Source organism: Tinamus guttatus, unplaced genomic scaffold (assembly GCF_059628265.1).
Source record: "Tinamus guttatus ecotype Peru unplaced genomic scaffold, ASM5962826v1 Tinamus_guttatus_pri_ptg000197l, whole genome shotgun sequence".
In the NCBI taxonomy this organism is placed as follows: domain Eukaryota; kingdom Metazoa; phylum Chordata; class Aves; order Tinamiformes; family Tinamidae; genus Tinamus; species Tinamus guttatus.
Window position 1 is genome coordinate 4236810 of NW_028288731.1, and position 16828 is coordinate 4253637.

A 16828-nucleotide genomic window follows, 5' to 3' on the forward strand; every position below is an offset into this window, starting at 1 on the left:
ATTTTTGAGGGCGAGCGCAGACCTGTGCCTCTGTAAAGCCACAAGAGAGATCGAGGGACCGAAACCGCCCCGCTACGACAGCTCGGGGCGGCACCGCGAGCCGCGCAGCCCCCGCCGCTCCTCCCGCCCAGCCGCCGCGGCCCCGCCCGCCATCGCTGCCCCCTCCTTCGCCACCGCCTCCTCCTCCGCCCCTCGGGCCGCGTCGCGGCGACCCGGAGCAGGAAGCGGCGGATGGCACCGGCTGACCCCGGCGCGGCACGGAAGAGCTCCTGGGCGAAGCGATGGAGGTGAGGGAGCCGGGGCCGGGAAAAACGGCGGCGCGGCGGGAGCAGCCATGGCCGCGGGCGGGCAGGGGGGCGGCGGGGCGCGGGGCCGTTACGGGGTGGGGCTGAGGCGGCCGTTGCGGCCGTTGGCGCAGGCGCAGGGCTGCGCGCGCGGGCAGGGCGGGGGCGGGGCGGTGTTGCCGCTGAGGGGCCGCGCCCCGCGGCTGGAAGCGCCTCTTTTTTTTTTTTTTTTTTTTTTTTTTTTTTTCCCCCTTTTTATTTAAAATTTATTGCATGCAGTAGGCGAGTAGTGTCTCCTGCAGAGTTACTTTGGTGCCTTGCTGCATTTGTATGTGTTTTCAAGCTCTGCTGGGTTTTATAGGTGTGTTTCATGACTGTTGGCATCCTCTTCATGGATTTTGTTTCTAATCATTTTAAATGTGCTTGTTCGAGGTATTTTCACACGCTGGCTGCGGTACCTTCAGTAATTTGGAGGGAGAAAGAGAAAAAAAAAAGAGTCTAAGTACGAAAGAGAGAGCCAAGAAGTAGTAGTGCTTGGGTTAGAAGTTAACCAAATCAAACCTTTCAAAGTGCAGCTGTTTGTTTTTGTTTTTATATTTGTTGCAGAACTTTTTCCATGGTAAAATCCTTCAGCTAAAGGTGTATAGGAAAAGTTCACTTTGAACTGTGGTAGTATTAATTTCTAATGCAATATTTCAAGTCGAAAATATCATAACAAAATAAGAGGTGTCTGTGCAAAGCCTACACATCTTAAAAATCATTGGTGGATTTATAGAAATGGTTTCTCTTTCCGCTGAGTTAGACTGGGTTTTGCTTCCTGGCTTTTCCTAGTCTATTCTGGGGCTTGGGATGTAAATACAGCATCTATGTAGGAGATTCCCCTTATGCTGCTAGACTGAGATTTGAGCACAGCGTGAAGGGGTAACCTGGATATAGCTTTCATTGAGATTTTTTTTTTCCTTCTGTACATTAATATTCTCATAAAACATCGAGATAAAGGGAAATATCTTCTCGTGTGTCAGCTGTGTAGAGAAGTATCTCTGGGGAGGGTCTTCTCTGAAATGTGAATAAAGCCCTACCATTTTTTTTAGCAATAATGCAGGATTTTTCAGGTTTTGCTTAGCCCTTTCTGAATGAGGATGACTGCTCCGTTCAGTGTTCAGCTGCAAAAGGTGGGAGAGAGATCCAGCCTGGACTAATTCCACGTAGGCCCCTTAATCGTCCTGTGCTGTTTAAGGTTACTACGATGGTAACTCAGTTTAACTGTGCATCCGTCTGTGTGTGACTTGACTTACGGCTGTAGCCTGAATAATTGTATATGTGATGACTAAGCTCTTATTCCTTGAAATGAAAAAACTAATAAACCAGTAAAGCAAATATTCTACAGCTGACACTACTTGGCATCCATGAGTGGAAATTAAAGAGTTATTTTTTTTTTAATATAAAACTTTTACAGATAATGCACTGTAAATCATTTTGGGGGCAAATTAGAGGAATGGAATTGGGATGAATAGATGTGGTGCCCCCTGCTGACTGTGGAATGATTATCTGAGTTCCCCAATACAGTATTTCTGTCTTTTTACTGAGACTAATGGTAAAGGCCTCGTACAGGAGTGTAATATCTTTTCCATATGAGAATGAAAAAGCAGAAAGGAGAGCATGATTCTTGTAAAAAAAAAAAAAACAAAACACCACCAACAAAAAAAACAGTTTATTAGGAGAAAAAAAAAAAGTGCTTGAGTTGAAACCTTAGGTTTGTTGTTCTACACTGGCGTATATGTTTGGTAAACCAAGAGCAGGTCTAGGAATTGTTGAGTCACGAGTTTTGAGATGAGACATGGGGGTTTCACTGTAATTATTCTGGCAGTGCTTGTGCAAATTACTGTGACCATGTCTGTGTTTCCCTGCTTGTGATATGGAAATGATACAGTTTTGTGGAGAATGTAGTGATTAATTGATTAAAATGCTTTGAATCTCCAGTGAACTATGAAAATTCCAGTTAGAGTTTTATTGTAATATTTAACTAATACTTAATGTTATTGCAATATTTAACTAGTTTATATAACCAGCTAGTGTTTTGTTGCAATATCTGACTAATAATTTAACTAATACTCAATTCAATTGCATTTTTTAAACTAACATAAGAAAAGCAAAAGAAAAAATATTTTTTGAGCAGATTAGAGAATTGTGCCCAGAATGCACATTTCAATTTGTTTAATGTTGATCAATTTTTCTATTAATACAGAAATATAATTCTGTATATATGTATTAACCACAATGATATTTAATAGATAGGGAATATGAGGAAGGAGGGAAGAGCAAAGTTATTTCAGGAGAAATAGTCAGCACTTAGGTAGGAAACACTTGTGTAATGGAAAAAGGAAGGTGCATAGTGGACTTCAAAAAGATTTCTATTCCTTTTGTTGACTGACATGTTGGCAAGTTGATAGAGAAAAAAATGACATGCTCTAGAGTATGGAGAATGTGCTTTATTAATTATATTTTAGAAAGCTCTTTAACTTCGTTGTTGCCCGATGGGATGAGAAGAGATCAATGTCCTGTGCTGCAAATGGCCTCCTGTTCGACATCGACTCTTTACTAGCCTGGAATCACCTATGGTGGAAGAAAAAGATTGATACATCAAGGTTTGTACAATAAAATAATTTTATGTCTATAAGGTAAAGGACCATGAAACTTGGAAGTCTTTTATGTTTAGATTCCCTAAAACTTTTAGTTGCATGTTGTTGCAGTCATATTTTAATAATTAAAAATTCTGAGAGTCACTGTTGGTTTGCAAATCTTTTGAATAAAAGCAATTATAATTATTTTTCCATCCTGGATTATTATTTGGGTCATTTTTTTTTTTAATTAACATACATTTTTCATCTGTATTGCACATGTAACTGACGAAGTTGTCATTAAATGAATTTGCAAAGTTATTGCTTAACAGCCTAACAATCTAAGCCGTATTCATTAGCAAAGTCAAATATTTTGCTTATTAGATCAGAAATTGTCCCATGCTCTGTCAAAGCTAAAATGTAGCTTCAAAAGTGCTATCAGAGAGGCTTCTGTTCCACTTTTTTTTTCCTGGCAAGTGGGTTGGATAAAATAGTTTGCTGCGTTTGAGCCAACATTGGCAGTTTTTCAACTGCCAATGCTGGTGGCTGTTGACAGTTTGCAGTCACTCAGGAGTTGTTTTATGGATAATATAGAGCACTGTTGAATAGAATACGAGAGTAACCTTGTAAGGCAGTAATCACTTTTTACAGCACAGATGCCTTTAATTAGCTTTAAAATAGCTGGAATAATACTGTGCTTCTTTAAAAACTTGGGCATGCTGAAATTCAGCTGAGGTAAAGCTTTACTATGTGTTTTTTTTTTTTATATATATATATATATATATACTTGGGTATGTTTTTGGCTTACAGATGTTTGACAAAGTCAAGCCATCTGACGAAGTTTCTGCTTCTTCCACACAAGGTAATTTAAAATAGATGCATTTGTTTAATTTGTTCTTTTTTCACCATAATAATATAAGAAGTAGTAGTTCACCTTGTAATTTCAATTGCAATTCAATAAGTTGATTTTCTAAATTTTAACATGAACCTTAGATGAAAGAAGGAACTTCTGAATCATCCATGTAGTTTCCGTATAGATGCAACTTTCTTGTCGTGCAGTAAGCTGCTAAAGATATGCTGCGTTTTTATCATGGTGGCTATGGGTATAGCAGTCTAAATGCAGGTTGTCTAATCTTCATCCCAGACAAATCGATAGAAAAAGTCCCGCTCACTTGAAACAAAAAAGGGCAGAGCTTATCTTACAAAGATTGTAGTGGATTTTTGAGAACAAAAGAATCTCTGTAATGTTTTCTTGAACTTACTAATTTTTTTACCTTCTATTAAAATACTAATTGTGACAAGTACAATGTAAGGAAAATAACTAGGTACAGTTAAAGATCTTGACTTCTTGTGTTTGACTTTCTGTATTTTTGCTATAGGAATGGGAAGACATGGTATTGAAGGCTCTCTACAGCAGGGGAGTAATAGCAGGTGAGTTAATGATGTCTGACTGGTGTGCAACTTACTGCTTATGCAACGTGAAACAGGAAGGATGTATTTTTCAACCTTGTCTGTAATCGTGTGTGATTGATGATCAATGATACAGTGCAGATCAAGCGCATGGAGCTAGCAACTAGTAAAAACTGTAGGGAAGGGGCACTGTTGTGACCAAAACGTAATATCACTGATGTCAAAATTTCTTGGTCTTCATTCTATATGATGAGAAGGATACGAAGATGGCTCTGCTTCTTTCTCAAGAGAGTTATTGTCAGATTATGACTAACTGAAATTAGAATTTGTGTTCACCTGTGCCTTCAATACTTGTTATGCTTCATTCTGCTTTAAATAAAATGTTTTCTTTAGTGACATTTGCTTAGGAATACTTTAAAAATATATAATGCTGCTTGTCGTTATGATTTTAAAATAGAAATCTTAGGGATACAGGTTTGTTCCACCTCTATAGGATGTCATAGATATTCAGGATTTTCATCTTAAACCCTTGAACTTGCAGTCTAACAGTTCTTGTTTTCTCAGTGACAAGTCTTTTTTATATTAACTTTCAGTTTACACACAAGAGGACAAGAACATCTTGGACCTGGTGTAGCCACTGTGCAAAATAGACAAGGATACTGCAACTGCTGCCATGTACACTACAGTAATCTCGAACAGGTAGGAAAGCTGCTGCGTAACTTGGGAACAGCTGGCAAGAAGTACCAAGAAGCACATTTTAGGGTTATTTGTGATTCCTTATTGTGGCTATTAAATTAATTCAGTTGAGTATTTAAGAATCTCACTGAATCAAGGTATTAAAGAATAGAAAAGACTGAAAAAATAATGTTTTGTTTAGATGTTTCTGTTGTAACAGTTTAATATTCAAACTAGAAAGTCATCTTTATGGAAAGGTCACTGTGTTGATATATTGCTAATTTAATACTATTGTTTCATCTTTCATCAGCATGTTTTCAGCTCCCAACACAGACATTTTACCACTTACTGTAGGAATCGTATGGGTACCAGTAGTTTGATGGAGCGTTTCCTGCAAGACGTTTTGCAGCACCATCCACACAGATACCATGACAGCAGGTATAACACAGATATTTTTGTGTGTGTGTGTGCATTTGTAGAATGTATATATTGTGAGTACTTATTTCTGTTGTGCTGAGCAGTAAATTTAGCCTATTATTGGTCAAGGTAGATTATTTTTCTGTTTTCTCCCCACTTGCATCCAAACTGTTTCATTACTTAATGATTCAATACAGCTTTTTGATAGCAATTGAGTGTGAAGACCTGATGACAGTAGGAACATATGGGGCAGCTGGGACCTTGGTAGACTAGAGCCTGATGTGCATTTACTAAATCTATAATGTATACACTCCAGAGTTATATTTGTATGTGTATATTTTGTGGTACATACTGAAAATTCTTAATATTCAGTTGTTGACAGTGGCTGTTGGATTACCTTAGGTGTTTTTTTTTTTTTTTTTAATCCCTCATTATTATTCACACTTTCAGTTAAGGCTTATATGAACTACCTTAATGGGTCAATTCATTCATGCTCATATTTTGAAGAGTGTTCTTCTGTTTGTCATGAGTGTATTTAAGAGTGGTAACAGTTGTGAGTGTGTAGTTTTGTCCCTGTAGAACCACCAGCTTTGTTTTGTTCTACAAGGTGATTAAAAAATCCCAGTCTTAAGCCCAATTTAAATATATCAGAGTATGTCGATTTCTTTTTTTTTCTTTTTTTCCTTTGGTATTCTTGTTCCTTCTTGTATATTCAGCAGTTTGTTTTTGTTGACACAGGCTTATATCCACAAATAACATGTTCTGCATCACTCAAGTGAAATACTAGGGTAGATCTCATAAACAAATAAATAGGGTTTAGACAGAAAAGGCTTCTATTGTATTGATACTATCAGATATATGGCAAAACAGGCTGTTAGACATGTCTGCGACAAATTAGCCTGTGACGTGAACACATCACTATATATAAATCAGTATTTCAAGCTTGAAAGCATCCAGCTTTTTTGCCATTTAAAAAATACTGAAGGTACTTTAATGCAACAGCTACATGTATTTCCTGAGCTGTTGCAAATCAAAAGTTATTTGATTTAGTGAACAGAACCTTCTAACTGGGAGAAACAAGCTATCTGCCACCTAGAACTTTATCTTTTTTAGATATCAGCATTACATTTGCCACCCTCCAGTCTTTTATAACCATAAACTATTAGAAAAGTTTTGCTCTGGCATTTTCTTTTCTTTTGACTCTGAGCTTGTGCTTATACCCCATATGCTTTACTAGGAATAAAACTCAGGACTGTGGCAGGTATCAATTAACCTTTACAGCAAGGAGGAAAAATAAAATTTGGCATCTCAGTGATGTTGTTTTTGTGTGGCTGCTTCATTTAACCCACAGAGATGAGCAAACTCAACCATCTCTTCTGCAAATTTCCTGCTTCTGACGTGTGTGAGCTGGGCCATTTATCACTTTAGTTTTCTTACCTTCACTTAAATTGTTTATTATTAAAATATGATAGGGTATGTGCACATACACGTAATTTACTCCCCAGGAAAGTAGATGTTGTCAAGTACCTGCATCTCAAATATAACTTGTTAAAATGTGTTGATAGTTATTTGTTTTTTTTTTTTCCTCATTTTGTTCTATATATTGTTAAGCAAACCGATTATTCTTACCTTTCATAAAAAAGAACATGATATTTTAATAGAATACATCTTCATTGAACTACATAGTTTACAAATTGCGATGTTAACTGCTGCATGTTAGTGGCTCTGTAGTTCCTGTGACGTGAATGAATAGGGATTTTAGCTCTCAATACTGAGTACAGGTACCCCACGATGCAGTCTGGGAGTTGTTTCTGAGAGGTCACAGAGAATGTGTGATGTTTCAGAAAGACTGGGAAAGAAAGAAGAAATGTAGAAACTGTCATTTATTAGTAGAGGCCAAGAGGGGATGGTCTTATAGATGTCTTTGCTTAAGTTGTAATATTTCCCTGAGAAGTAAGCAAGCAAAGCGAACCTATGAGACTATGGATTATGAAATACTAAGTTACAGTTACTGCTGATTTATCAGAGCAAATCATGTCAGGCCATTTTAATTTCCTCCTTTGACAGGATAACAGACCTTGTGAATAGAGGAGAACCATCTGGATGCCATCTACCTTGTTTAGCATGATTTTTGACGTGTTCTTTATGTGGCTTATAACATGCTAAGGAAAATATGATTGGAGATTAAATGATAATAAAATGAGTATGCAGAGAGAGATTCAGTAGTGGATCAGTTTGAAGTAGGTGGCTCCAGGTATGACTTTTTTTTTTGTGGTCCTATGTATGTTTCTTCTGGAAACTTGCACTTCTAGTAGTAACTTTTGTCAGCTTCGAAGGAAATTACTTTCTGTGGGCAGGTAAATGCACTATAATGGAGTCAGTGGAGGCTGTCTGCCATGTGCTGAAGCAAGCATCCCTCTGACTTTTGCAAGTCTGATTATAATTTCTAGGTGAAGGGCCCTATTCTCTCTCTTAGGTTGTATTTACTTAATTTTTTAGTATTTTCATTGGATATCCCAGATGTTGTACACAAATTGTACACAAATTGAATCTTTGTGGAATCGTGTGATGCATTAGAGAAATACAGAAATCCTGCAGAATTAAGAACAAAGACAGATGGAGACTATTTTGTATCTACATTTGTAATTACAAAATTAACAGAACAAACCCATTTGAGGTGGTCCTAAAGATAGGACTTTTAAAGAATATTCATTGTAGAATATATATATATATATATATAAATCTGCTGTTTTGTCACAAAGAGATTGAACAGTCATAGCGTGGCTTGCTATAGAAGTAAGTCTGAAGCTGGGCATTTTCTGAGAGAAGCAACAAGCATGGGAATTCCTGTATTATCTGCAGAATTCTATTGGACAACCACATTTTATAGTGAAAGAGCTGTTTTCAGTAGCATTTTTATGTAGCATTGTAGCATCATGTAGCATTTCAGTTGCATTTTTATGGTATGCAATGTTATGTTCCATTTATTTGCAGCAACTTAAATATAGTTTTAACAATGAAATGAATTTTTTGTAAGTTCACAGCTCAGAACAAAGAAAAACACCCAGTCTTGCTCTGCTCTCTATATAAAATTATAGTATTGTCTCTTTGACTGTTCTTAGTAGATGGGTGCATGAGCAGGTTAACAAACAAATTTCCAAATTGGCATCATTAGCATTGTACAGCATTTTCTCACTCTTCCACTCTTTGAGATACTTTTTTTTTTTTTTTTCTGCAATGGAATCGCTGAACCTCATTACTAAGGTAGAAAAGCCAGTAACCTAATTTTACTCTTTAGGTGTAATGCACTATAGTTTTCTATATTTGTTTGGGGATTTATTTATTTTTCACTTTTGTTTAAAAATATTAAGTGTACTTGCAGTATTTATATAGGGTTTTTTTTTTTCCTTCTTCTCACTGTAGACCAACCTATGATGACATACCGCTCCCTGTCACTCCAGAGACTGCAAGAGATGCTTGTCTATCTCCAGAAGATGCAGAGAAAAAGAATAACAGAAGCAAACAGGAAGTTTCCAGCAAAGATCAGGAGTTCATCGGTGAAATGAGATCTTCTGCATCTCATAAGGGCACAAAGGAGACTTTTGTAACAGAGGCGTTTATCCAGAAACCAGAAGAAGGACAGGAACACATTACGGGAATATCCCAGCAGTCTGTGGGGATCTGTAGCGGTGAGAAAAGGCATACCCTGACAGATACTCAAATTGCAAATCATAGCCATGAAGGCCAGTTTGCAGCTGTGAACGCAGTACCTCAATGTTTTTCTGTCAGTCCTTTAATTCATAGTTCTTCTGTTAATCCTAAAATAGTAAAAAATGTAAGGAATTTGATGGCGTCAACTGTGATTCCACATAGCGGACATGATAAAAAAAGAACGGAGGTATGCGGTAAGGATGTTTTATTGAACCCATGCTTGAATCCTGCTCTGGCACTGGTTCACCCCAAAAGACCTTCTGTTTTGTATCAGAACCCTACGTGCAGCCCCAGCAATTCTTTATGTATTACCTCAGGTCAATCTCTCTTAAAACGTGATGGTTTACAAACTCAGGGTGAAACTTTGGTGTCTGACTTCCAACTCAGGGATACTGTGGGTATCAACAGCTCCCTAGATCTTGGGACATCCCCACAGCTAGCAAGATGCAAAAAAATGAAGATGAACAGAGCTGATGAAAGTTCAGTGGATGAAACTATTGAAGATGTTATTCTGAAATACTGCCATGAAACTACTTCTAAAGAACTACCTTTCAAAGAAGAAGAGAATAATCCCTGTTTGACTTTTTCTTCGCTTCTGGACCATACTCATTTAGAGGGCTCTGAAGTGAGTTTTAACTGTGATGCACCTATTCAGTCAGGAATGGACTTACCTAAGGCAGCTATAAAAGATATAGGATTCCTGAAAGAGGTCCAAATAAGTCTGCAAGATAAAGACTATGGAACACAACTTTTTTCTGTTTTAAAAAGTGAGTCTATGGAGCAAACAGAAGCACCAAAACAGGATGTGTTAGTTCATACTAAAGAAGAACCGGTTCTTCCAGCTCTGCCTCATGTGCCTCCTTCTTTCGTGGGAAAGACTTGGTCTCAAATAATGCATGAAGATGATATAAAAATTGAAGAACTTGTGCGTGATTTCAGGGAAGGTCGTTTTCGCTGCTACTTTGAAAGTGAGTCCTCAGCCAAATGTGCAGGGAAGAGAATAAAGAAAAAGAAGCAGAAAGATGAAAAGAAGAATGATACTGTTGAGGGTAATAGAACTGAAAGTGCGTCTGTTAAAGCACTGCCAGAATTCAATGATGCTTTAAGTGGTGGCTCTGATTTTGATAACCCATTTTTAGCCTCAGATACACTATGCAACCCACAGATTCTTAAAACACCCAGGAAAAGGACATGGCGCCTGGCTTCAAGATGCCAAGTGGTTAAAGTGAGCCGTGGCACCCAAACAAGTCTAGTGAACTACCCTGTAGCAAAAAGAAAAATGGCTAGAAAGGAACCCGATCCAGCTGATCAAAAAGCAAACATTGTGTGGCCAGAGAATGAAAACACTCCAAACATGAAAACTAGACTATGTGCCCTTAAACTTCCCGAGTCCTATAGCAAGATTATGAGCCCTGTTCAGCCGAAGACAGTGGTCTATGTGCTTTCATGTCCAGAAATTAAACAGTGTAAAAGTAAACCTACAGATATTCCCAAAATGATGAAAAATCGCAACTCCACAGATAGCAAGGACTCTATAAGGTATAAATATAAACAGTGTTCTTTCAAGTATTATGACCCATTGACAAATCGAATTCTGAAAACGCCTCCTAAGAGTACAGGTGGAGAAAAGGCCAAAAAGCCCTCTCATATCCGACAGCTTTTCAGAAGTCTCAGCTTTGATGAAAACACAAGGAAAGTAGCCGATTTCCAGAAAGAGGGCATGCCTTCAAAATCCTTTAATTGGTCAGACTTCAATAGTTCATCTTCAGTATCTTTCCTGCCAGATTCTGGTAAAGGGAATGATATAGCCTCAAGTCAAAAGACAGATGGATCTTCTGTTTCCACAGAAAGATCGGAGGGTCTGGTATCTGGTCATTCTGAGAACTCTTTTAAACACCTGATCATTTCGCCTTTGAACTCTCACCCGTCTCAGATGGAAACAGATGGTAGATTGACTCCATTTAGTGGCAGAGCTGCCAAAATCCCTTTGACTTCTGTCAAGAGTGAGCGATTAGAGAGAGAAAATTCCAAATCGAGATGGAAGAGAAAAGAAGGCCCTAATAAAGAACCAAGTTTTTCCAAAAAGGCTGCAGGACCTAGGTCTGTCAGATGTACTGTTGGGAGGAGAGGAAACAGAGTAAACCCAGTCAAACAAACTTCTAGAACTAAAAAACAGCAAAAAGAGGGAAAGAAGCTAAGAAGGAAACTCCCTCCTCATACCCAGAAGTCTTCTGCCTTCTCCATCTGTAGGCACCAGACAAAGAAGACTACAGTGGGAAAGCATCGTAAGAAAGAAAAGCCTGATGCTAAAAAAATGAAGGTAAGGAGGAAACCAAAGAGGACCTTTTTGAACTCAACAGTCATCGCAGGGATTCCTGAAAAGCGGCAGAAAATTGGATCAGGATCCTTTCCGAAGAAGCCAGAGCAAACTGCTTCCAAAATAAGGAGCTGGGAGGTAAGTGGAGATAGGGGTCACCCTAGCACTGTGAACCGACCCTCTAGAAGAACCTCTGCTGTACCGTCGCTTCGGAACTGTCTTGTCCTACCAGGTGAGAGCTAACCACCAAAACAGTGACTTTTAATTAGCCGACACCTGGGAAGATTGAGGAGGGGGAACAAAAAAGGGGGATGAAAAAGGTTGTCCTAATAAAAGCAGCTGAAGTGCTACAGCTGCAGAAAGCGCAAAGCCAGTCTAATGTGAAACAAGTACAGCTGTAAACTAAGCACTTGTTCTTGTAATATGGGCACACTATATATTGCACTGTTCTACTGTGTAAAGCTGCAGAAGTTGTGTTTGCATTAAAAGCACTTAGAACCCTATTGACAAGACTTCGCCTATACATCTGAAAAATTGCAAGCTTAAATGGTATCATGTGTTTTGTCGTATTACCAGTGCATAATAGTGCACTAAAATAGGGTAAATTAGGAGCTATATTCATACTTGTGCCTGTTCTCATTTTTCCACTGGCTTTTCAAGTCCAGAAAATAACTCAGTTGTTATGCTTGAAATTAAATGAAGATGTATTAATCTGGGGTGAATTATATGTATGTATCTTGTGTTTGTGTATATGCACACCTCATTCAACGTGAAATACATAATTCCTTTGGAGTGGCACTGAAATTAATGCAGTATGATACAGTTCAGTTCAGTGCTTTCTTCAAAAATACGTTATTGTACATGTTGTTATATAGTGGTGGTGTCTTTTTTTTTTTTTTTTTTTTTTTTTTCCCTGAAACCTTGTCCAAAACAGCTAGTTTTGGACAAAACTAAGTCACTGTGGGCTTTCATCAAGCAATAATGGTAAGGAAATGTGTCTTTCCAGGGCATGTTCAAATGGTGGTGGCTATAATGATATCTCAAATTCCAGAAGAAACATAGGCTTAAGGTTTTTAGTTTTTCTTGCTTTTAGTAGCTTCTTGATTCAGTTTACCTATAAAGTTCATATCGTTCAATGTGGGGAAGGAAAAGTTATGATATGAACAATTAGCAATGAGTTGCTCCAAAATTTCAACCATAAGTGTGAATTCGTGAGTTTTCTTGGGTTTAATTTAATGTATTCCTGTCGAAATTTTTTGTATACTGTGGATTGAAATGTTCCTTAATTTTTAAAGCTCAGTAAAATTTAAGTAAAATCAAACACAAAATGAAGTTCATCAAAACTTATTAAATGTACATATTTACATATCGGTTTAAATTTTTTAGCTGAATTAAGAAAAAATATTGCATACAAATTCATGTTTGGCCATGGATGGTCTAATTACCGTTATGGTTCCTATGGCACAAAAGACCACAGTTTTTATTTCAGAGCTATTATGGCGACAACCCGTTTTATTAAGGAATATTTAAGAGACTTGAGCACCAATCTTCCAGATATTTCTGTGCTTTAAATGCAAGATTAAACTCTGTTCTCTTGTATTGAGTTAAATCTGCAATTGGGAATATTACATACATATATTCTGTTTTAAAGCTCTTTGATTCTATACATGTACAGTCTTTCAGAATGCAAGAAATATAAAAAGATTATTAAAGCATGAAAGACAAGACTCTGCTCTCCCTGCTGTTGCATGGCATATCTGTGCATTTGCAAAAATAGTCAAAAGAGAACAAAAGAAAAAAAAATATCACAAACTTTGATTCTTTTCTAAAGTGTCCAGGGTTGCTAGCTTGGACTGAAATAAGAGTGACTTCAAAATGCTGTGTTTTTTAGATACAATACCTGAAGTAAAGAGAAATGCTGTCGCCATAAAACGCTCAGCTTAAAAAGAGTTTAGGGTAAATTCTTGATGCATGTGCATATTTCATAGGTAAATAAGATGTGGATGTACTTAAACCAGCTGGAAACAAAATTCCTTTGCAAGTCAATTGTAGCCTGACAGATTTTTTTTTTAATAATTTTGATATAAAAATTGACTTCCATTATGTATTCTCCATATGATTATCAGCTGACACAAAATCTTAGGACTGTGTAATAAGTTACTGGAAAACAAAGGGTTGTAATATGAGTTCTTATCCTCTTAACTGTGCCTGTATAATTTAATATTTTGTCTAACAAGGATAATTTTAAAAGCAAAAATTTAAAAGAATGTTTTTTATAGAAAGGCTAGTTTTTAGATTAAAATTCTAAAGCAAAAAAAAAAGATTTTTAAGATAAAGTTTATGTTTTAAAGCAAAGCTTTAAATTAACTACATAGATAAATCCAATCCTAACGTATTTTTGTGATACGAGAGTTTTCCTGTCTTCCCATCTTTCCTAACTTCTTCCAGTTCCTTTTCCACAGATTGTACAGATGAAGAGCATGGATAGGTTTTTTTGTGAATAAGATTTGATGCACATTCTACTTTAACAACACTAGTGTGTATTTGTTTACAGTCAAAAATACTCTTCTCCATACTTGTTTATTGCAAGCTTGTGTTCCTCCGCACGTTTTTTTTCTTGAAACCATGCATCTTCAGAACTACATAACTGACTTTTTTAGCATGTAATGCTTTTTTCTTTTGTAAATAACCCCCTCCATCAATTTTTAAATAAAAGTGTATTATATTTAAATAAGAGTATAAATAATTATATATTTTCCTTAAAATATGAAATCTAACTTTTATTTTTGAAGAATAAGATTTGGGGTAAAGGTCTGGAAACACTTCTGTGCTTGACAGTGTCAAAATAAGATTTACTGTATTTTCAGATTTTATTATATGCTTAACTTCTGACTGTTAAAAACCTCTGGTATGCATGCTCAATGAATAAGAAAGAGAAGGGAGACTGATATTAGAAGTAAATATAGAAACTGGTTTGGAAAGAGAACTGATGAAGATATGTGCAAAAAAAATGCAGGGACATGTATGACACAAGTATGTGTGAGTAGGAAGAAAGCGGCTTTCTGTGGTTTTCAGGAATTAGTCACATGCTTCCCCATTAAATCAATGGTCTAGATTCTTATACCATTATTAATCAGTGCATAATTTCATTAGCGGCATGACTGAAAATGCAAGGCATGAGTAGTAATTGTGGAGTCTGCACCAACTCTGAAAAATAATTTCTCACTGAGGCTGATGAGAGAGGGGTGGTTCTTGACTGCTGTGGTCAAACTGAATTAAAAAGGAATAAAATAATGCTTTTAGGATCTAACTGATGGCAGAATATTTTGCAGTAGTTGATAAAATTTCAAGTCTCTTTCCCCCTCAAAGTACCCATTCAGTCATTTAAAACAATCTCTTACTAAGCAGCTTTTTTAGTTAATTGTGTTGTGGACATTGAGTGTGAACCAGACTCTTACTGTGCCAGGTGCTGAACAAACAGAATAAAGCCCTCAGAGTTTACATATCTGGCACTTGCACCTAGCAGTTCTTCAGTTCTTTTTCTAATGGACTTTTTTTGCTTTGTAGTTCTTTTAATTTTGCATCTGGCCATCTTTGGTTGTAGTAACAAAGTGCTTCTTTTGGGGACTCAGATTCAACAAGGTATCTAATTGTATTTATAATGACACTCTGGCTTAATCTGTAGTTGTATTTAATTTTCATGCTGGGTTTGTGCTAAAATGAGAATACATGTCATTGTGATTTTTGTGTTCGGACATGTGGTAATGGGTCTTGAAATATTGATTGCTGTTGTAATTTTTTACTTTCTTCTGTCTCTACTGTCTTTAGTCATTTAGCATCATACAAGTTTGTAATAACACAACATTACAAGCTTGTCCAAGGCTACTACTGAGTGTTCTTACATTATATCCTCAGCTCATTATATTTCAGATTTATTGTTTTCATGTTTTTTCATCAGTCATGCATTTGATTTTTTTTTTGTGTGTGTGCGTGTGCTGTGAAGAGCTAAATTATGGGATAGAATATTCAATTTGGAAATGAGTTGGTGACAAGGAATAGAAGTGGATGGTGTCCTGATCCAACGTGCAAAGGGAAGACTTGCACATGTTTTCCTGTGCTTGGGAATCTGCTTACAGCACTGAGCAGTGCTAAAACAGAGTGAGATAGTGATTCATAATTTCTCTTAGCTGTCTTCCTTTCTCTTTCCCCTAGGGTAAATCTGCCTGAGAATGGAATAATCTGAATTCATACTTGTTCTGGAATAGAACAGTGTTTGAACTGTTGATGTTTTTGGAACAGATAAGGAAAGTAAAAATGTACCTCGCTTTGTAATGCAATATAAATCCCAGAATCTTTTCATTAATGATCAATTTGCTATGAATTACAATATTCTAGATGCTCTTTTTCAGAAAATGGTAGTGGAATAAGTCTGAGCATGCCCATAAGCAAAGGTTTTGTTTGCTTGTAACATTTTGCAGATACAAATTTATTCATTCTTCCAACAGAACAAATCTTTTAATAAAATGAAGACTGAATTTTCATGTTTGTAGCTTCTTTATTCTTGAAATGTTATTTAGCTGGAGTTAATTGCTTTTTTTGGGGGGGTGGAGAGGGTACCACAAAATGCGTGAAATAAGCTCCCTCTTTGTTGAAATTGAGTCCTAATTTTAACAGATCTTCACAGCTGAATGATATCTTGATCCAGTCAAGTCTTTTCTTCTGAAGTGAAGCTAAGATCATACCATCCTGTGCCAACTGAAGCAATAACATCCTAAGATAGCATTGAAAGAGTGTTTGATATATTTTACGTGTCTTTTAATTGCATGCTAGTAACAGGAAATCAAGCAAATCAGTGCCATACGGCAGCCAGATCCCACATCAGTCCTCTTTATGATAATCCTAAAATGGGTACAGAAGTGTCTTCAAAGCTATGTATGCAAAATACACAGAAAAGGTGTTTTCTGGTAGACATTACCTTGGGCAGCATGCGTTGTGCACTCATTTGCTGCTTATAGCAGGGCCTGTTTAAACCAATCTTTTTTGCAGGAGTGATGTGTGCAGGTTTATCAGTTTAGATCAACACATGACTGAAAGCTATGTTCTTTCTAAGGCGTCAGTATGCCACAGAATTACAGGACATGCTTTATGAGTTTGAACCTATACTTAAAGGCAGGGATGTATTATGTGGTTGGTTGAATCGGGTCATAGTGACTCATGATCGTTCTGTCAGATGCATTGAAAATAAAAGATACAACTCAGCCACGAAAGCCAGAGTTATAAACATGGTACTGTAACCAAATTCTAGGTCTGGTGGTTGTATCTTTTGTGTGAACAATTCATGGTACGCTTGTAGCATGTCAAGCTCAATGGAGGTCCGGTCTGAGTTAGAGTATCTG

At 37.1% G+C, this 16828-nt stretch overlaps 1 protein-coding gene across 2 annotated transcripts; it reads left to right on the plus strand.

The window, feature by feature from the left end:
- The first annotated feature begins 242 nt into the window (after positions 1–242).
- On the plus strand, positions 243–15917 carry ZDBF2 (zinc finger DBF-type containing 2). Of its 2 annotated transcripts, XM_088523733.1 has the most exons (7): positions 243–287; positions 2792–2929; positions 3713–3764; positions 4282–4333; positions 4906–5011; positions 5298–5425; positions 8828–11675. In XM_088523733.1, the coding sequence occupies exons 3-7, from the start codon at positions 3713–3715 to the stop codon at positions 11673–11675; spliced, it is 3186 nt and encodes a 1061-aa protein (XP_088379859.1). In that variant the 5' UTR covers positions 243–287; positions 2792–2929. The 2 variants fall into 2 exon arrangements, with proteins under 2 accessions (XP_088379859.1, XP_088379858.1); XM_088523732.1 differs by lacking the exons at positions 243–287; positions 2792–2929; positions 3713–3764; ... (1 more) ...; positions 4906–5011; positions 5298–5425 and adding exons at positions 7583–7658; positions 15645–15917 and having other exon boundaries at positions 8828–11664.
- The last annotated feature ends 911 nt before the right edge of the window (positions 15918–16828 follow it).

Bases quoted from the DNA above. Each gene is read 5' to 3' on its own strand.
- ZDBF2 (XM_088523733.1), top strand. From the start codon at position 3,713: ATGTTTGACAAAGTCAAGCCATCTGACGAAGTTTCTGCTTCTTCCACA. The intron at 3,765-4,281 runs GTAATTTAAAAT...TTTTTGCTATAG, and splicing joins TTCTGCTTCTTCCACACAAG to GAATGGGAAGACATGGTATT. The intron at 4,334-4,905 runs GTGAGTTAATGA...ATTAACTTTCAG, and splicing joins CAGCAGGGGAGTAATAGCAG to TTTACACACAAGAGGACAAG.